This window comes from Trichogramma pretiosum, unplaced genomic scaffold, assembly GCF_000599845.2.
Source record: "Trichogramma pretiosum strain Unisexual culture from Peru unplaced genomic scaffold, Tpre_2.0 scaffold8, whole genome shotgun sequence".
Taxonomy (NCBI): domain Eukaryota; kingdom Metazoa; phylum Arthropoda; class Insecta; order Hymenoptera; family Trichogrammatidae; genus Trichogramma; species Trichogramma pretiosum.
Window position 1 is genome coordinate 525403 of NW_019641699.1, and position 22965 is coordinate 548367.

General features: G+C 34.6%; 1 protein-coding gene across 2 annotated transcripts; it reads right to left on the reverse strand.

Moving 5' to 3' along the window:
- Positions 1–940: 940 nt before the first annotated feature.
- LOC106651181 (proton-coupled amino acid transporter-like protein pathetic) lies at positions 941–22965 on the reverse strand. 2 transcript variants are annotated; one of them, XM_014369583.2, is made up of 7 exons: positions 22424–22965; positions 16583–16654; positions 15605–15694; positions 8003–8360; positions 3010–3285; positions 2750–2928; positions 941–2663 (listed from the first exon to the last, which is right to left on the reverse strand). In XM_014369583.2, exons 2-7 carry the CDS (start codon positions 16642–16644, stop codon positions 2126–2128), a joined length of 1503 nt encoding a protein of 500 aa, XP_014225069.1. In that variant the 5' UTR covers positions 16645–16654; positions 22424–22965; the 3' UTR covers positions 941–2125. The 2 variants fall into 2 exon arrangements, with proteins under 2 accessions (XP_014225069.1, XP_014225070.1); XM_014369584.2 differs by lacking the exon at positions 22424–22965 and adding an exon at positions 17375–17470.

Sequence of the window (22965 nt, forward strand, 5' to 3'; positions counted from 1 at the left end):
AGTTTACGGTAAAAAAGTTTATTTTGTAGTCCATGAAATTACTTTTGAATTATAAAAATATATTCAACGTGTAAAGAATAATTTTTTTGAGTGCGAACTTCAATTTTAGTATAGCTATGCTACTAACATTTTTTTATGTCAAGCGTAAAATGTCACGCTATTGAAAATTTAATGCGGTAACATCTAACGAAAAATTATAAAATAACTTAGTTACATCTGAAATATTTTATATACATACTTATTCGAAAATGTATAAATAATTTATGGATAGTTGTAACATATTGTCGTAATTAAAAAAACTACGTACTTTAAATAGAAATGGCCATTCTTTTTTCATGTAATTTGACCGATCTGTTTAATGACTTAAATTACTGAATTTAATTAAATAACAAAAACACAAATAGTAACTAAAATAATAAATACATGAACTGCAGTGAGTGATTCAAAATTTACAAAAAAATGTATGTATTTTGAATAATTTTGTCTGCATATAAAAGAATAAAAATTAATAATTATTATCAAAATTACCTTCACTACACATCAATATATAAGTATTTCATTTTTCATTTGAACATAAGATCTTAACGTTACGCCTAAGAACTGTACCCTTAAAATTTACCTGAATATAAGTAACTGCAACTTTGCTCATTTTTATAAGGGTACCTATTAGACGATATAGAGAGAGTAAATAAGAGCCGTTATACTAATTAGTTCTCTTGACCCCTACTCTCTTCATTTTTAATAAGGTGACTGTGCCAATACCCAACCAGGTAAAAAGTGATTTTTTAGTATTTTAAATTAAAAAGTCTCCGGTAATTAGTCTTAAAATAAATCACTTTGTGCCAATATCCGTCCACTTTTTAATACGATGTATTTTCATTAATTTATTTAACAAACACTTTATAAACTAAATAAGTCAACTCAATGAGTAACAATCAACTCGATCGTACCATTTAATTTATTTTAAAATTTGTTTAAATGTTTATTTAAATTGAACAAGAGTGTTCGGGTATCGGTACAGTCACCCTACTAAATATTTTTAGGATGAGTTGATCAAATTGAAAAATTTACTAAGCAACTTGAACATTTATACAATGAATGAAATATTCGGAAAAAAAATATCCAATCCTGCAAAACAAATTAATTTTTAGATCCGTCGAAAATAAGTACAGTTATCATACAGCGACAAAGTAACGAATGTAATAATGTTCAATACATGAGTTTAAAGTGTAAATCATTATTCAAACTGTTCAATACATTCTTTTTACACTCTAATCTAGATTATGTAATTGACCCCTAATTTTATGACTTTCGAGGTAAAAAAATATTTTCAATTTCATGTTCTATTCTCAAGTATCGACGAAAATTTTCAGGTCACTGGTATATGAAACAATTTCCAGTTTTTTGCGCTCTAAATCAGTAATATTCTATTCTTAACGTTTTATGGTTACTTAATTTTTATCTAAAAATTAATGCTTTACATCAAAAATAAATTTCATATAAATTAAATTATATGAATGCTTTTATTTATCGAAAAAACAAAGCAATTCAAATTACAAATTAGTAAATCAATGTGTAGAAATTTGAATTAAAAAAAACTCTCAAACATCGTAATAAAAATTTAATACTCTCGATTTAAACAATTATTAAAACAATTGTCTAATGCTCAATACAAATTAAATGCTACGAAAATATTGTTTTCGAAATTCTAACAAACATATCATATGTTGGCTAAAAGTACATAATATATGATAATGAAACGATTATGATACATGCCATTTATGAATTCATTCTAATGTATAACAAGTTATGTATAAGTTTGCCGAGATCTATTATAAATCTACTTTTAATTATCTTCTTCTTAAACTGAGTAAAAATTATTGGTCCAATAATGATTATAAAACATACAATGTAAATTTCGTCGACAATTACTTAGCAAGTGCAGCCAAGTGCAGAGCGCTTAAGCATTACATTACTATAACTCAAACAATAATGCAAAGAGTTTGTCGATACATAAAACTTTTGTCCATAATTTTACAATTTCTTTTTTCATTATAACTACATATATAAACTACTATTCTAGTAATACTCAAGTTATGCTTAATAGCAAATAAAAATTTTTCATTTATAGTATTTTCGTTCCGTTGACGATGTCCAGCGTCGTCGAGATGAGCGTTTCATTACTAGTTGATGAAACTATCATCTCACTTCTATTCAGTGTACACGTTGCAATACTTGAAGCTGGCGAAGATTTAGTATAGAGTTCAATGATTTGCTCTATGGAGATCCAACTACCAGCGATGAGCGCAAAAATTGAGACAAGAACGAGGAAAGCATTTTTCCAGAGCCTCCAGTATCCTACACCGAGATGAGCTTCCCAGCAAGAAATGGTTTCGATGATAGCTGGAATACAAATTCCCAACACAGAAAAAAAAACGGCACCGACAAGCGAAATGAAGGGGTCCAGATCAGGCACCAGCATGGCCACGCTCACCGTGAGTAGGACCATGAAAATTCTCATAACAGTTTCACCCAGTACCTCCCATCTGTGACTAAACTTGTGCTTTATCGAGTTCCAAATAATTTCTAAAGGCACGAAGAACTGTAGACCGTAAGTCAGTAGAATAGCAATAGAAATTAGAAATTGCACCAGCTGACCAAGACTAAAATTTTAATTGATCGTAAGTGTTACACTTTGAAAGTACTTAGCAAGACGGTCAATTGACCACATTGCAGAAACTAAACTTACATTTCGCCTTCCGGAAGATTCAAGGTGATACTGGCCTTAGCACATTCTCCAAAACTTAAATAACCAAAAACGCCCATGGCAGCATAAAGTGTGATCACAACGGACATGGAGATGTTCAATACACCAGGACATCCGATAAAATGTCTTGGATTAGCCATACTATTTTCTATTGGCATTACCTAAATCAAAATTTCAAAATTATGTTTAAAAATCGTTTATTTTTTAACCTTGTCTAAAATTTAAAAATAAAGTATACTCACGGTTCCAATGCCTTCGATAGCAAAAATGACCGTTGCAAAAAATTTTGGCAACTGATGCCAGGTGGTAACATAGTGAATTTTCTCCATCGGTTGAATTTGGTTAAATATGTAGTAAAGAGTTATAGCAAAACCAACAGTAAGGCTTAAATTTGCAAGAACTGAGAAAGGTACAAGGACTCGTAGATTTCTCACTTGACCAAGTAAAACAACAGCTGGTATCAGGCACAGCATGTAAGTTCGGATGGAAATGTTCATGCCTGTGTATTGGTCTCCCAACTGAATAAAAATCAAATACAAATTTTAAAAGACTTGTTTATTTTTTTAAATAGTATATTATAATACGTGTGAATTAAGCAGCCCATTGTCTCAATATACCGATAATATAAGTCCCAATAATAAAGCAATTAAGGTGGCTAGTCAGTAATCATAATAATAGTACAGCGAGGCGTATGTCTGTCTCTTTCTCGCATTAGACAGGCAACCGCTCGCACTATTCGAAATCAATGATTTTACGCACATTTTGTCTAATTACTCATTAGTTAGTACGGTAAGGGGTAATTTTTAACATACCAATCGAAAGATAGTGACTTGAAGCATAACATACTCGTTTTTGGTTAAGATCTGTTGTTTTAATAAAAAAAGTTATGGCGTAAAATGTATGAAATTATGGTGGCCTCCCAAGTTTAATGAACATCTGTTGTCTACCCATTTTACTGACTAGCCACCTTAAATAATCAAATGATCATTATTACACGGTAGGGTTAGCTCTCGAACGTAGCCAGGGTGGCCGTGTTCAGCATGGGCTACTTGAGTTACAAGTACCGTATGCTTTTTTATATCACTGTACTAAGTTCACGTTTAGGCACCCTTTGGCGAGATATAAGTTGATTATAATAGTGTCGCGGTGCAATAACGAGTAGCTGAAGTTACGGCAAACGGGACTTAAACGTGAACTTAGCACAGTGCTACAATAGTATATTATGTAACGAGTGTACATATGCTTTTTCTGTGTAAATTTGTCGCGTGGGGTTTTAAGAAATAATAATTGAATACGCTAGTGTATGTCCATAAATTGCGAGAATACACAAAGTATAACTATTAAGGTAGTTGGGTGATTATAATTATAATAGTATACATTTAGCGCATCTAGATTTGAAGTTACAATTAGCTACGTAGTATTTACAAGCTGTTAAATGGCGAAATCACGTCAAAATTCATCTTTAACATTAAATATCTCTTTAATTAGTTCTTTAAGGGGCATATTAAATTATATCGATAAAAGGTGAGGATTCGAGCTATTCGCTGGTATGTTTTTTATTCATAGCTGTACGTAGGTGTACGTAGATACCCAAGATACAGTTAATTAAGGGCTAACAGGGGGCTTAATTATTTATCATTTTTCAATTACAGTATTAGGCTGTAAAAGTAAAAAAAATTTTTTTTCAATAACACAAATGATAACCCTTTTCAATAGCCTATTTGAAAGTATTTTGTCAAGTTAGATACATAAAAACAATTGAGTACAATAATAATGAGGGTATTGGTGCTCAACGCAAGCTATACGCATATCTAAGCTACCTATCGAAGATCAAGCATTCAGTTAAAGGAGCCTATGTAGTTTCATTTTGTTCGATAGCCAATTGGCCATGGTCGCAACCAAAAACTAGCCATAAGATGAACTGTAGCAAAGTGAAATTAATTTATGGAAAATGATAAAAAATGAATACTAAATTCTAGAAAATTGTACACAGGAGTAGCTACAGTTCATCTTATGGCTAGCTTTTGGTTGCGACCATGGCCAATTGGCTATTGAACAAAATGAAACCACACAGTCTTTATTAGATTAATGCTCGCTCTTGGATTTCTACGACAGGTAGCTTAGATATGCGTATAGCTTGCATTGAGCACCAATACCCTCATTATTATTGTACTCAATTTTTTCTAAGTATCTAACTTGACAAAATACTTTCAAATAGGCTATTGAAAAAAGTTATCATTTGTGTTATTGAAAAAAAACATGTTTTTTACTTTTACAGCCTAATACTGAAATTGAAAAATGATAAATAATTAAGCCCCCTATTAGCCCTTAAGTTCGATTTCTGGCCGTAAGCCCATAAGAGCCTATGTTAAAAACGCCAATTTTTCATTAATCGTTCTCGAAAGTTAGTTCGACAACCGGGACCGAAATTTTAGGAAAATATCAAGAAAGCCACAAAGAACAACCCATTAAATATTCAAAACGATCTATTCATTTTCGTTTCATCAACCATCCATCTTAAAGGACTGTTAACTAATCGAAAAAAAAATAAAAAAAGCTATTTTCGTCATTTATTTTCTCAGCTCGTTTATTATATATTTTCATACTATTTATTGCTCTATGTTGTGGGTAGAAAAAGTATTCAAAAACATTTTTTTTTCTCGGAACATGCATTATATTCGTAATAAGTGATTTTTCAATGGTGAACGATTGATCTCAAAATCTACTCAGCCGATCTTTACTCAATTTTACACACTTCTTCATTAATATGTGATACATGATAATATACAAGAAAAAAATGAACGTTTGATAAAGGAGGCTGTAGCGATTCAAGGTAGTTCTCTATTAAAACTCTATAAGCGCAAGGCTATATGCGTTACGCAGCGCACAGCGTTAGCATGGCAGAACATGGGGGAAATGTGTTGGACTCTTGATATCTTTTGAAAATGGTTGGAAACACCCATTTATAATTATATCATTTGAAAACTAATGAAATTTCCTATAACATATATTAATTTCATTAACATGTATAAAGTGATTTCAGCTCACAGTACACTAAAAACTGCCACTTTCCATACAGATCAACGTTAAATGGCCAAAACTTTGAATCTTATTATTTCCCAAGTTTGCATAGAAACCCCCAATTTTTTTTACCATAAATCTTGTAATTTCACAAACTATTTTTTTCCGTAATAATCTTTTTTAATTTCGTTATCATCTCATACTTTTCACAATTTTTCTGTAATTTTCTGACATATTGTCATGTATCACACAATAATGAAGAAGTGTGTCAAATTTTATACGGATCTGCCGAGCAGATCCGAAGATTAACTGTCCACCATGCAAAAAGACACCACCTCGAGATAAACGCGTTTAAAGTTTTCAAATGCCATTGAATGCAGTGTATACGGTTGAACTCAAGCCTGATTTTGTCTGACTTGAAGTCCGAATTTCTGTACCAAATTTTAAAAGAAGGTACTCCAAATTATGAACAATCCCAAAATGCAATAATAAAAAAATATATTTCAAATAGTTCAACCAGTAACAGTCCCTTAAGGTTGTTGGGTGATGAATGAGTTACCTATAGATCATAATGAAAATTAGAGGATTTGTTCTTTATGACTTCCTTGATATTCCCTCCAAATTTCAGCCCCTATTGACGAACTAACTTTCGTGAAAAACTAATGTGAAAGTCGCATTTTTAACATAGGCTCTTATGAGAGCATCACCGAAAATGACACAAAAATAGCTGTATCTTGCTTATGAACGTTACGATATGAATTAAAACCGTATTTTCGTATGGCTTATAATATTACTGTTCGACTGATATAATTCAATATGCCCTTTGACGAACTAATTAAAGAAATATTTAGTGTTAACGATGAAATTTAACAAAATTTCACTTCGATTGGAGATTGGCATCAGATTAGTACAAGTGCATGCTAATGAACGCTTTCAGCGCGTGTAAATTTGAATTTTGACATTTAAATTCACCATGAGTTTTTAACACTGCGTGCGCGAAACACTGGCTTTCTAACCTCAAATCGTAAAAAAACCCTAGTTTCTCCCAAGCAGGGTTAAAAAATATCGTTTGCAACTAGTCCGCGAAGAAGTTGACTCACCCAGGAGTCTTTGCACCTCGGGTGAAAACAACTCCTGGATGAGCCAACTGCTTCGCTCACTTGTTACAAAATATACTATTGTATATTTTTACACATTTGAAATGGTTTTTCAATGGCTTTTGATATAAACACTTAATTTAATGTTGAAATGAATGTTACGTTAATGATTAAATACAATTACACCTGCTTAGAACTTCAAGCATGCATAAATTAAAATTACACGTTCAAATACATCACACAAATGAGATATATATTGAAATTCAACATAATTTTAAGACTTTATTTGATATTATTATCGTTTAATTTAAGTTTCCGGGTGCGAGCGCGTAACCCGGGAAAAAGTGTGCGAAATTCCTATTGGATCGCGGTAGGCTAGTGACGCACTGGCGAGCACATTGCCCTTATAAAAATTTCATGTTGGATTCGGGAATTTTTTCAAGGGTGATGAGTAGAGCCTTTAAAAGAATCTCCCCACTGCGAGACTCTATTGCGTAGAAGGTAGTACCACTCTTATAACGCTAAAACTATACTATTGTTATGATCATCGCCAAACCACCTATACCGATTAACCCCTTAACGACAAAAAAACTTGGTTTTTTCGTTGGCTTTTTTTTCTTTATTACTACTTCTTCTTGAGAAGGGCCTGCAGGAGGCTAGAGCCCGTGCTTGGTAAGCGATTTGTTCCGTAGTTTTAGGCTTCTAAAACATTTCGCATCCACCTATTTCAATGTAAAATTTAATGCTTCCTCAGAAACTGAGCTCAAAATTTTGATTTTTTGGATAGTAAAAAAGTTATAGCTAGTTAAACAAAAAAAACGTAAAAATTTTTGGAAAAAATCAAGCCTTTTCGTCCTTAATGGGTTGATGTATTTTAATGTAAATAAAGTATATCACCATGATTTTCGTTAATCTTACGTTAAGATAATTTTATGTTATCGGCTTTTCATTTCAAAGATATTATTATATTACGGCAAGAAACAAACTTTATTTTTTTAAAAATTTATCCAACTAAATTAGTAATCGACCCATTTGTATTTTTTTTAGGGGAGCTGTAATGTAGCGAACTTTATTCTGAAATCGTTGGCTTTTTACCAATGCCACTCTCAGAACTTACCTGTTTAATACCAGTTGCTATGAAAACAATGTAAACGCAGGCCCCACTGACGTAGGTAGCGCACAAGGCCCAATTGACAAAATTTCTAGCTAAGTTTGAGTATTTTCTCAATCGCAGAGGGCCACTTTCGAAAGCTGCGGCTGCCGTATCAGCGTACGTCATGGCAGGAGTCTTGGTTCTGCGACATAGTACGTGCGAAGACTTGACAAGTATGTGTACGCAATGTGAGCAAAGTATGCCGATGAGTATGGTACCAATTCCGCCGACGAGTAAACCTCCGTTTTTTATGGCATTGGGCATGGCTAAAATACCTGTGCCAAGCGACGATTTGATGAGATGAGTGGCCGAACCAGCATCGCTGCAATTGATTGATTACATATTATTAATTATCATTTAAGCCCTACTTATTTAATTGTAGCTGGCTCTTTTGCTGGCTGAACAGCTTACGCCATTGGCATTAACATAGATTAAACCTACGTATTTTTGAAATTTTGAGGAATTATGTTGATTGAAAAATTGAAAAAATTCCAAGAAAATTTCTGCGAGCCCTTTGAGCAATTTTAAGGTGATGCCGAAGCCCCGATTTTTACCGTCCAAGCATTAAAAATGTGAATTTTAATAACTTCTTTACTAGACCAATTTTCGAAAAACGGCTCTGTGGAGCCTTCGGAATGGAAGCTGTAAACAACTGTATCAAATTTCAACCCATTTCATTCAACGGTATTTCCGGAAAACGAGATCGAAATTTTTGATTTGAGTGTTCAGGCTTAAAAATTTCAATCACGTTTTCCGGAAAACCCGTTGAATGAAATGGAAAGACATTTAGGACAGATGTTCACAGAATCTATACGGCGGGCTCCACAGAGCTGTTTTTGGAAAATCAGTCTAGTATAGAAGTTATTTAAATTTATACTTATGATGTGCGGTCGGTCCAAATAGGGGCTTCGGCATCACCTTAAGGTTCATCCTGCAAACAGTAATCAAAAATTTCGATCCTGTTTGCCGGGAAAACTACCCGATGAAATTGGCTGAAATTTGGTGCAGTTGTTCACAGCAACAATACGGAGGGCTCCACAGAGCCGTTTTTCGAAAATCGGCTCGCTGCGCTCGGGCCCTAAACTACGCCGTGCCAAAAAGTGTTACTTATGGCCCTAATTGTATCGAAAACTACTATTATATCATATTATATTTTCCACCATTAAGTTTTTTAATATCAATGGATCTCAATAACTTTGAAAAAATGAATCTTGTAAAAACTTGAACTTACTCCCACCCTTTTGCATAATAATAAATACTCGGGTACTAATACTGTTTTCGATTTTGATGTAAAAATTCGATATATATATCGATGAACCAAAAACATCGGTTTTGCTCAATGTCAAAAAAATAATCGACGAGAGCGTTTTAAACATTTTAAGAACTATCTATCAAAAAATTTTGGTGACATTTTGAGTTTAGAAAAAACCTTATAGACAATTTTAAAATGTGGAAAATCGTGATTTTCACTAAAATAGATGAGCACTATTATTATCTTATAAATTTTAAAGGTATTCAATAGACTTATAAAGTACTAATAGTCTAGGTACAGGTTTAAACCATTTATTTTTTTCTGCTATTTAAGGTGTTTAAAGGCTTACATACACCTTGAAATGAAAATTTTTTGTTTTAAATTATTGAGTCGGATATTTCTTCCCCTTTCCATTGGATTTTTCGAAACTCAAAAATTTTCATTTTGCACTGAAATACAGCTACTTCCATGAGCCTATACTTTCGTGTTAAATTTTTTCTTCTTTTGCGTTTTCTGGCAAGCAGGATTTTTGGTCATCTGTCGTAATTTTCAGAGGGTACCGATTGAGCTTCAGCACCAAGGTCGCGTACACTTCTTTAGAACATCAAAAGTTACGGTTACTACCTCGGATGAGACGATTGAACAGTTAAGAACACTTTTTCCATTTCGTTTTTGCCGAAATTTAAGTCATAAAAGTACTGTTTGAAGGTTACTTATGAAAAAGGCTCACGGAAACAGCTGTATCTCAAGGCCAAATCAAAACTTCATAATTTCGAAAAATGGAATGAAAAAGGGGAGGAAAAATCCGACTCAAAAATTTAATAAAGAAAATTTTGAATTTAAGGTGAACATAAGCTTTTAATGGGACACATACACCTTAAAATCCTTATTTCATTAAAAAAAAAAAAAAGTAGACCTAAAATAAAAATTGATATTGGTCAACTTTGAGGATTCTTAACAACCCTTTAAAAGAAAAATTTTCACCCCTACGTACTGGAAAAGTGTCTCTAAATTTACAGCAGGTACCCTTGACTTAGAAAATTTCAAATTAGCACCATCAAAAGTCTCTGTGTGGCTATAATTGTGAGAATATTTTAATTTAGTGAAACAAAATGTTTAAGAAATATTAGTTTTATGCAAAAATTATGGTTTTATCCAGAGAGGTAGCATTGTCGCAACAAACAAATAGAGCGCTCCAGGAACTTGAACAGATTATTGGTGGAACTTGAATGTTACGATACATAGACATACAATTTAATTTGAAATTTTCTAAGTCAAGGGTATCTCCTGTAAATTTAGAGACACTTTTTCAGTATGTAGGGGGGAAAATATTTTGTTTAAAGGGTTAGTAAGAATCCTTAAAGTTGACCATTATCAATTTTTATTTTAAGTCTATTTTTTCTTTATGAAATAAAAAGGATTTTAAGGTGTATGTGTCCCCTTAAGAGCGCTTGACAACTCGAAATTGACTCAACCTATTAAAATATGGCTCTCAACTAGAAAAAATAGTATATTATTGTAATAATTGTTTTTTCTTTTAATCGAAATCACAAATTTCTGAAATATAGTCGGAAAAACAAAGCGAGCATCAGCGATCGAAGTAAAGCGCTAGTATTTCATTAAAGTGTGACCTTATAATAATATCACCTGAATAAATTGGAATGAAACTCATTGGTTCCAGTTGTGTTAAAATATTTTGTCATAAAAAAAACACAATGAATTGCCTTGATCTCGAAACTGTATTTATGCAGGTGAAAGTTCCTCTTAATTCAGTGTATTTTTGTACTTTTTTGTACCCGAAAGATTAATAAAAAATAATTTTATGAGATAAACTACCATCTGTTGCAATATGCATTACGCCGGGTTGCAATCATGTGTAGAAACTTTTATTGCTCAAAAAATTAGCAATCAAACTATAAAGTAAAGTAATTAAAGACTATCACATATGCTAGCTATAATTTACCCAGAATAAAAGCTAAGAAAGCTTTTTTCAATTTCTATCTGAATTAATGAAAAACTTTAATTTTAAATTGAGATCTCATCGTCTAGGAAATAAGACTTTCAAACCCTTGTGCATTGCGCGTGAAGGAAGGACTAATCGATCTCAAATTTTTGAAGTCCGAGTATCTAACTCCGCGGGTACACAGGCACAGTAACATGATTCTACTTACAAGGAGAGCTTTTCAGGTCCGGGTCATGGATTTGCTCCAAAATTTTTTTGCGGTCTCCTGGTACCCAATATTGAAGCTCATTGTGCTTAGTTTATCGTTATCGTACGAGAATAAGATCTATGCTAGAATCACCGTCTATTATCATTTTATATCAACCCTAACAAGGAGACCTTCTCACCTTCGGGTCATGGATTTGCTCCAAAATTTTTTTGGGGTCTCCTGGTACCCTATACTGAAGCTCTCTGTGCTTAGTTTGATCTCATGGGCCTTAGGGCCCATTTTTAAGAGGATTTTCCACATTATGAAAAAATCTTTGTTATTTTCTATATCGATATAGAAGTACTTAAATGAAAAAATGTGACGATAAAAAGTTTTAAAATTTTTCAAAGAATCTGCTTGAATTTTTTCAGAATTTTTGGGGCCATTTATCACTCTCTTTAAGAAGTCCTAAAATCTATTAAAAAAAGCGTCAAATTTGGGCCTCTTGAATTAAGTGATAGATGGTCCCAAAAATTCTGAAAAAATTCAAGCAGATTCTTTGAAAAATTTTAAAACTTTTTATCGTCACATTTTTTCATTTAAGTACTTCTATATCGATATAGAAAATAACAACGATTTTTTTATAATGTGGAAAATCCTCTTAAAAATGGGCCCTAAGGCCCATGAGATCAAACTAAGCACAAAGAGCTTCAGTATAGAGTACCAGGAGACCCCAATAGTATATTACTGCCCTAGGCCGCGAAAAACAGAAAAGTCCCAGAGTACGTATAATTAGTGGCCGAGGCGAAGCAAAGGCCGATAAACACGTGCTCTGGGGCTTTCTTTTTTCGCGGCATAGGCCTGTATACTATTTTTCATACACAGTGGCCCGAAAATCGCTCTTCCCGCTTTGCGCAGCGGCAGGGAAGTAGTCACTTTCGGGCCGCTGGTATGAAATAGTATATTACTGCCCTAGGCCGCGAAAAACAGAAAAGTCCCAGAGTACGTGTAATTAGTGGCCGAGGCGAAGCCGAGGCCGATAAACATGTGCTCTGGGGCTTTCTTTTTTCGCGGCTTAGGCCTGTATACTATTTTTCATACCCCGTGGCCTGAAAATAGCTCTTCCCGTTTTGCGCAGCGGCCGGGAAGTAGTCACTTTCGGGCCGCTGGTATGAAAAAAAATTTTGGAACAAATCCATGACCCGAAGGTGAGAAGGTCTCCTTGTAAGTTACAAGATGGGGAACTGAAACTTTCTACATAGTATGTGCCGCGTTTTACTACAGAGTAACAATTTGTGGATCTAAAATAGTAATTGATCTGAGCTGAATGTCAAATAAACTTGCTATTTAAACTTCTGTACCAATATTTTTTTATATCGGTGGCTCCGCTCTCATGCAGTTTTTAAACAAGAACTGTAAAATATAAAAACAAGCAATAACTATCAATTATCTAAATAAGCTACGTGAGCACGAATTTTCTATCAAAAGAGCAGAAATAGTATATTATTGCCCTAGGCCGGGAAAAACAGAAAAGTCCCAGGCCACGTGAAATAAGCGACCGAGGCGAAGCCGAGGTTGATTAGCACGTGCACTGAGGCTTTCTTTTTTCCCGGTATAGGCCAGTATACGATTTTACAAACCCCGGGCCCAAAAATAGCTATATCCCGTTTAGCGCAGCGGCTTGCTACTTTCGGGCCGCTGGTATGTAAAAGTCGTATACGTTCCTTGGTACAAAAGTGAGACATTTAATATAACAATGTGGGATATGGAACATAATAAATTATTAATTTGCAAATAAAATTGATTCCTTAATTAAAATGGATTTAAATCATTAGAACCCAAACACAGACCAAAGTATCGTAAAAACTAAATTAGAAATTTCAGACATATATACTGTCAAATTCATAGAGCATCTCATCAACTTTGTCTGAAAAGATTGAATTCATAAACCATATTTGTAAGTTTCAATAAAAAAACTGTCAACTAATTATCGATTAGAAAAATAATTACACACTTTCATTATTCATTATTCTTCCACACTTGGAATTTAGCAATCTTTCTTAAACAATCTTTAAATTTCTATTAATCATTGCAGTAATGCATTCTTCTAAACGTATTGCACAACAAAAAGTATAGTTATACTTAGATAAAATCTCACAATACAGTAGTATTCTTCTACCAAATTTAAGATAATAGTGATTTCAAATTTTTATTAATAAATGTTGTTTTTAGAGAGAAAAAAAGAAAGTGGTTTCTGTCGAACAGTACTACGATATTTTCTTAATGTACATACTATGCGTAAACTTTAAGGCTAGGCAAAAAATTTAATCACATTGTTATCGCTGATACTAAGTAGAAAAGCTAACGATATATTTCATTATGGATGCATTACAAAAAGACTTGACGTATAATCCTTTAAAATACGCCTTCAATGTGTTTACGTTATGCTTATCACGACATTGTATATGATAGTTTACGCGAGAATCTGTGAATGATTTTCCGTTTCCGTACCACGTCCAAACATCCGTCACAAGTGGCGTTCGTACTTTTGTGCCAAGTTAAATAAATTTAAAACTGATTTTTACCGTGAAAATAAAAATAAAAATAGAAAAATAAAAAGAAACGCCAGAAACCTTTTTTATTGTGTAGACACTCGCATCATAGTGATAATAAATGCATATTGTGCACGTACACGCATTCAACTATAGTGCTGCTCATATACATATTGAGGTCGCGGCCAAGCGGATTTTATATGAATTGCTGCTCGTAGCTAAAGCGCCTGATTGACGCACGCAACCTTGGCTGAATCGAGGATACGCGACAAGTTCGTAAGCTTATGCACCCCCCACAAGCGCATAAACATTCATAAACTTTTCCAAAAAATATCCTTTAACCTTGATCGTGTGATTAGTGCACATCATATTTTTTACGTTTTTCGCAACTGAAATTTTTCAAAATTAATCATTAATTGTTACACTCTAAACGTGATGGTTAATCCTTGTTGTTGTACAAAAAGAAACAATCATTTTTCATATGTTTCTGCCTCTCTTAGTATTAAATTATATTTGTTCTCATTGTTTTCAGAAATACGATTTATTAAAATTTTATTGTCAATAATATATACATTGCATGGGGGCTACAATGGTTCTCAAATTATTTAATTTTTTGACACTATAATATTTCATTTTTAATCACTTATTTCGTGAAAAATTGCCCTTCATCGTTTTTAATCCATACAGAAACAAATTTGGTTAGCTAATGTTATTTTCAACCTATTTGCAGATCTTAAAGATATGAGATTTGAGTCAATACCGCCTTCCGGGTTACATCTCTTAACATTTAAAAAAATATGCGTCAGCTATTCTTTTGTTTTTGTTTTTATGCAATCATCATACGTTGCCGCAGAGTTTAAATTTTAATCAAGAGAGTTTATCAGTGCCTATACAGCAAGAAAAATGAAATTTCTTGGACGCACCCAGCGGTTCAGGTGAATACAAATAAGACTAACAATTGCAACAGATCATTCTGCCTATTTGATATAATATAATGATTGATAAGCATATAAACTTAAAGTGACTCTACTGATCGGCTACTTTAGAAGTGATATTCTAATACTCAGCCATTTTCTTATGAAATTATAACAAATAAATACATTTTTTACTTTGACAATCAAAAAGTTGAATATACTCGCAAATCTGTTTACGAGTATATTACATTTTACTATTTATTATTACCTTAATTTTAATTTAAAAAAAATACTAGTAGTTAGTCTTGAAAAAAGTAGTTGGTCTTGCTTGTTTTGCACTAATAGTTCGACACTTATTAATACGATATATTTCCGTTGATTTATTAGAAAAAATACTATTTAAATCATTTTAAAACGTGTCCAAACGTTTTCATGACTTTAATCAAAATAGTCGCTTATTAGTACAGTCACCCTATAAAAAATGAGCCTATTCGAAAATTATACAAGGAATCTTATAATTGGTTTACAGATGCTCAGCTCAGTACGTTTAATATGAAACATGAAAAAAAAAATTATACTTGTTATCTACTACTTTGAAATACTATTGGAGTTTATACACGTGTGTATCGCGATTTAATGTTATTAGTATTAGTACCATAAAAACATGCTGAAAGACTCAAAATGACTTCTCTACTTACGATGTAGCGTTTGTTTTATCTCTGTGATCAAATGGATCATATAATTCATCTTTCTCGTGGTAGTTACCGATGGCTGGAGCTATTTTTGTCCTACAAAATTGAGGCAATTTTATGTTGATTCGTTTAGTTTTAAATATTTTTTTTTCATGCTACCCCAGCCGAAACTAACCTTTTTCGTCCCGGCGGCCAAAACGAAAAAGTTAATTTCTGCTGGGGGATTCATGAAAAATAGTATACGCACCTATGAAGCGAAAAAGAAAGCCTCAGAGCACGTGTAATTATCAGCCTCGGCTTCGCCTCGGATGATAAATTACACGTGCTCTGAGACTTTCCAGTTTTTCACTCCCTAGGTGCAAAATATACTATTCTAATTGAATTAAAGAGAGGTTCTTTTCAAGCATGACCAAAAAATTGATTGTTTTGTTGTTGTATTTTCGAATTACTTTGCAATTTCAAGAATTGTCTCCTAGAATTTAGTACGCAAATTCGAATTCTAAGTTCTAAGTCAAGATTGAAATGTAACTATTTTAGAGCAAAAAAGGGCTAAGTCATTTTTTCTTAAAGTTCGCAATACTATTAATTTTTACCTTTTTTAATGATTTCAGTTCGAAATCTAGCAAATAAATGTCTTCTACTTTATAAAAAAACTTTGATTTTTTAATTTAAGACAAAAATTTTATGCGTTACCTTGCCGTCCATAGTGGCGTCTTTTCTTCAATGACTATGTATGAATTCGTATGACTAATAATTTATTCCATATTTTCGTTCATTAAAATTTGTAAAATCATTCAATATATACCAAATAAGTACCAAAAAATTTGATTACTTTATTTACTTCTTTCCATATGAAAAAAATCGCGGAAATTACGTAATTTTTGGGTCTCTAGATGAAAACCTCCCTTTGAGATTAAAAACGATCATTTTTTCTTTAAATTTGTAGCTTAATTAATTGTAATTACGATTAAAAAAATCACTTACGTGCTACTAAAATCCTTCATCTGTTCTCCAATGTATTCATTAGCTTCTTGATTTTTACTCATTATGATGAACCTAAAGAAACATAACATTATAATAAAATAATGGGTAATGGTACCTGCTAATTATAATGATATATTTGTTACAGTATTGATATTTGAATAAAAATAATGAAAATTAAATTCAGGATACACAATTCAAGCCTGATATTGCTAAACTAAAAAATGTCATCATGCACAAAAGATTGAAGATAAAACTAATCTTTATCTCGACAATTAAGCTTAATAAATCGGTTGGATTAAAACTTTTCTGTTATCATACAGTATATTTACTTTTCATTTTGAAGGTTTTATTATTTTTTTGTTTCTGATTATTGAAAACACAAGCTAATTTGACTACCTTGAAATAAGATCATTAACTTGGTCGAAATCGAAATTAATTTAATTTATTCATTTGATGTAATTGAAAAAAAGTTTCAAGTTCTCGATAAAAAATTGAATGACCTGCAAGAAGAGAACGCTTTTATGATGATATCATAATACGACTCATTATCGATAAATTATCAACATAGCTGCCGTAGAATGTTTTCATTTAGCGTACGTAATTCACTGGAAAAAATTGAATTGTATACAATAAGATGTACGTTAAGACACTTTTCAAACATACATCCGCACCTTATCAGAAGACTACGAGCTAAAAATTGTTTATACTGAAATATTCTTGATTAGTTTGACAAAAAGTTGTAAACAATTGTCAGTATTATAACATTAAGTTCACTCCACGAATTTCACTTACAACGTACGAATGGGTGCACCTCCGAATCGTTGGTATATTTATTTTTGTACCAAGAATCTAAACAAACACACAATCGGCACTTGACACTCCGATCTCCGTCAGTATTATCTCATGTGCTGATTTGATTCATTTTAGACTTATTTACTATTTAAAAAGTTCAAATAGCTAACTAGATAAACCCAATAATTATACATTCATTCGATCTTCATAAAATTTTGTATGATTTTTGTTTAATACTGCATAAACGATGGAATAATGAGTCTTTCCTTCGTATACTTTCAAAAATAATGAAATATAATCAACTATATCTTATCTTCAGTAATACCCCATTGTGTTTCAACAACGGCAGTGGAAACTTGTTTCCAAAAAAATCAACAATTTTTTCTTTCTCAGAAACTCGTTTCATCTTCGACACGCGCATGTCACAATTCTCATACGTGGTGAGGGCCAAGAGAAACACTATGAATGACCAAAACGAATAAAGAACTGCACAGTGTAATACTCACATACGCGCGTACAAGCGGATCTACCAACGCATGTTACTCATAATATTGAAAAACTGGTTCGCTCGTGGAAAGTTTCTGCGCGTGCTCGATGATGTTCTTACGCGCACGTTAGCGGCCAGTCTGCAACAGTATCCTTGTTCTTATCGCTAATATCCACCCCTGATGTAATCATCACCCTCACTACTTCATCTCTATATTTCATGTTAAATATCTCGGTACAAATGAAGTATGCGTGTACTCCAAATACTCTTCTACAGATGAACTGGTATAATGACATTCAGAAATAAGATAGAATATATTGCGTCCAATGTACATGCATTACTTTATGCAAATTTCGATTATCAAGATTGTTCATCAAGTGGAAATAATTTTAATCTCCATCTAAAATGTTCAAATTACCAATAAACTATAAAGTTACTATGAACCAAAATGCACAAAATCCGTTGTCTGCAAATTATTATTGAATAAAAAATGACTGGTGGATTGAAAATGAAAATTGGGAGAAGATGATATCGTTTAGTGAATGTCTGTCTATTAAACTAGTTGCCTTGGTTCGGATTATTTAAAATAAAAACGATTGAATGATGCACGGGAGTGTGCTGTGTGCACTTGCACTTTGTGCCCAACTTTCTCTCTCATAGATGTTCACTTCAACATATCGGCATTGAGCCAAGATGTGGATGACGGAAGTGCTGTGCTTATAATGTGTGCAAAATGTCGTATTGTATTCGCGTTGTTTTGTCTTTCGAAGACTGATTGATGATCTTGCAGCTTATTTATTGTACGTACAAATAATTGTTACATATGAACTTTCTACGAGGATGCATAATGCAAAGGGAAAGTAAACAATTTTTCTACGCCGCCAATTCCGGCGCCAATATAAAGGCTCTTTCACGTGCAAATGCCTGTGCTAATGTGCTGGTACTGATACATAGAAACATAATTTTCAGAAAGAATAAGTAAGTAAAAATGCTTGCTACTTTCGTCGTGGAATTCAACTGCGCGATATTTAGTTTACTAATTCGTGCATCGAAAATTCAAAGCTGCGATGATGAATAATTTTTTTTCTGTTTGTGTTTATGTAATCATAAATTGTATCAAGAATGCGCGTATCATATACTCGAGAGATGAAAGTAATATCATGTTTCCAAGCGGCACAGACCTTTTTGCCACAAGCGCCTTCCTCGTATTTGTATACACAAAGATGCTGATTTCAAGCTTCTTTCTGCGCTCTTTTACCATATGTGCCTTTATTGTGTTTATATAAACGAAGATTCTGATTATCTAAGCTCTTTTTGCGTACACGTGCTGGTTAGAAAATTTTCCATTCGATAACATTCTGTTAACTTTTTAAATGCAGTTCACTCAAAAACCGTCGCTCAACGCGGGCGTGAAAATTTCATATACAATTTACTCAAAAATTCGAACTTGAAAAAAGCTGCATTTTATCTCTATGTTGACAAGACAGTACAGAATTACAATGTGAACAATATTGCGATTTACAACAATCATTGAGAAATTTAAATGGTTCTTCAATACGAATTGCAGTGCGTATCGAACTTTGAAGCCAACATTGCTCATTCAGATTCGGTTCAACATACCGATTTTTACACAGGTGAGAGTATAAATGTCCCCGAGCACGCCTCGTTTCGCAAACATCTTGAATGAGAACAGATATATTACAGGCACAGTTTGCATCACCTCGAGTTCGTCATAGATGCAAGCTCGGTCGCGTGATCTATGAAAAAGATTAATAGAGTAGGAAAAAATGAGGGCCCGCAACCCAGTTAAATTACGTTATATATGGTCAATCAAAACATCCGATTATGGATAGATCAAGCTTCAATTTGCGGTGAAAATGGCAACGCGTTGAGATTTTTCCGGAGGCGCTCTGGCTGGACGAGCTTCAGTAGCTGATGCGCATCAGCCCAGTCAACTAGTCGTGAGTCGACGTTTCCGCACTGGGTCGTGGTGAGAGGCTGGCGGAGCTCGAAACTACTTTTTCTTTTTCCAATTGTATACATTTATCAGAATCGGGCGAAGAATTTATTGGGTCGATCAACGAGCAAGTTTTAATTGAGTGTAAGTTTTGATTATGCGGATCCTCCGCTAAACGAACATTCATTGTTTGTGTTTGAACGGCTATATTAACTCAAATCCGCAGGCTCAAGAAGAAATAAAGAACATTTAAACTTGGAAAATTTCGCAGCCATTGCTTCCGTTTCAAATAATATACGCATAATAAATGCAGACAATATGATTGTCGAGGATCTGCAAACTATTTTATAATGGAACTTATTGCTCGAAGGTTGCAATTATTGAATGTGAGCGATAATACACTGCTTGGTAATAAATACAAGAGATATATTGGTAAAAATTTTAAAAGTCAAATATGAATTATAATTGCATACGTCACGCTCATCGTTTAGCCGAAATCGATTTATGTTACGATTAAAAAATATTGAAATATCCAAATGCTTTGACACCATCCGAGAATACGTGATATTGAAAAGGAAAAAGGTCTATGCGCACGAATGATGAAAATGCAGTCGGGGAAAATATGAAATGTAAAATGCTTGTTTGTCAAAAAAATGTGAACGAGGGTTTCAATTTGAATTATCGATTCGTTAGCTTGTATCTTCAAGATACTTTCGTCAGGTCGGCAAAAATAACTTGAATACTTGTGATCATTGAGGGACGCAAGCACGCGCGTACTGCTGCGACACCTTGAATGTGTCACTGTGTGTGTGTGTGTGTGTGTGTAAACATAAACAGCAGAGCTGGAGCAGTAGATACGCGCTACCTCAACATTGTCGCTCTTACGCTTTTTCATACGTGTCGTGCAGTCAAGGCGCACGGTTGAAATTACTATAAACTACGATGAGATGATCGTGACATCTCGATGTTAGAATGTTGATTGATCACAGTCGTAGCTCGATTGCCCAGCTATCGAAGCTTGATGCACTGGTGAACTTTACATGGCCTTGTCGCATCGACGAGCAAGACTATCCGCTCTGCTACGGCGTATGGCTACAATGTATGGCTTATTCCAACTCGATATCCAGCTACAGGCAGGCGGCGATCTCACCGAGAACGTCGTGAATCTTGAATCGCAGGCGCGATCGCTTCTCCGATGATTACGAAAGCCCTCTATCTCCGATGAGCATCGCGCATTGCGCACGATAGGCTAATGCGCAAGTGTACGCATTTAAAAGGATGCCATGTATTATGTGGAGCCCGAGTCGCGCATTCCGCTGCGTCGGCGCCTTGCATTATGGTGTCTTGGTAGCAAACAGCATCGTGCCCATCGGCAACAACATGCGCCAATGACGACGCGTACTCGGAGAAAAATAGCTCGCAATTATTTAGCAATGGCTAAAGCGAATAAATCACGCGAGGAGCATCCACAAAGTCATCGACGTCGCGCGCGCTACAGCCTCTTGTAGGCTGCACCGGACCGAGCTCTGCTCTCGACTGCGCCATGACAATCGAAGCGCTATCTATTTCTATCTATACATACGTGCATGGGCGCATACACTTACGATCCAGCTGTAAATGTTATGCCGGCGTGCGATTTTACCTTGCGTAACATTCTCTTCTTCTTCTTGTTTTTTTATAACGATAATGACTCAAGTGTAACGCACCCGAGTGTGCAAATTATGCTCGCACTGCGCACTGTACGCTCAAGTACGGATATTCGGTCGAGTAAAGAGACTTTTACATAAGTGCAGGCCGGGCAAAGCAGCGACAAAAGATTTCTTTTCATTGATTGCACGCACAAGAAGATAAGAGAAGTCATGGATAGCCTTGCGAATTGAGAAAGGTCCGAAGGTGTTTGCTTGCGCTTAAATTCGACTAGAGCCTGGCAGCAATTAAAATCGCACAATACCCGTGCTCTTCTCATAATCATGGTCTCGCAAATACTGCTCGCTGCAGCTCTCAATGTAATTTTTCTTTCAACACGTGCGAAAAGTTACACGTAGCTACGATTTACCCTTAAATTGTATGCACTACTAACTGCGGCCGTGAGCTCGTCCCGATCGTCCTTTTAATCGCAACTAGCTGCTCAAAGGCTCGAGATCGGCAGCGGACAAGAAACAAAACTCTGCTTTCGACCGATCTTTGAGAAATCGTTTTGCACTGAAAGTTTAGACCGTTTCGAAGCGAAAAGTGCTGAAAAAGGGAAAATTAGCTAGCTCGCATAAACTCCAGTGGAGCCACGAATGTAATGAAAAATGTAATAAGAAATGTAATGAGATTGATTTACGCAAGTCCGGCAAACTGCTCGACTTTAAAAAGTGCGCCTTTCACATTGTTATTCTCACTCGGTTGAGATATAATGTAAATGAAAAACGAAGTAATGATTGACCTCGTAAAAACGATGGTTTTGTACTCGCGTACGCGTAGCTACCGCTGCAGCATTTACGTAATGGTCAATTTTCGATGGCTTGCACATACGAAATACGAAAAGGAAAAAATGAAACGATCGTTCGGGATGTCTGCTTTTTTGCGCGAATCAATAAATAATAACGAAGCTACTTACCAATGGACCAATGTCCCAGAGCTCGAGTAAAGATACGATTGGCCTCCTCAGTTGGCCTTTCTCGGTGCGGTCGAGAGCAGATAAACGGTCGGTGCAACGAGGTGTGTGTGTGTGTGCAGCAACAAGCTGTTGCGGAGCGCTTACAACAGCTACAATCCGCATGTATGGCACTACTACTCACTGGCGCGCTTTATTTGGCCTTTATACGGAGCGATTGAAATCCTTGAAAAATTACTTTCAAATTTGAAGTCGCGGGCCGAAATAGAATAGTACTGGCGAGTCTTTCGGGTAAAAAGGTGAATGTGTCGAGTATTGTACACACTCGTACAGTAGGTGTGTATATGGCAGACCGGCCACCAGACAGAGTGCCGCGCACGGTACGCAGAGATCGAAAGAGGAGAATAGGCAGCTGGAACGTTGCGCGAACGAGTGTCGGAAGGTGTCTGTCGGAGAGCCAGCTCTATAGGTGTTATAAAGAGCCGCTGCTGCTGCTGCTGCTGCTGCTGCTACTACTGACACTAGGTACCCCGACTTTGACGCGG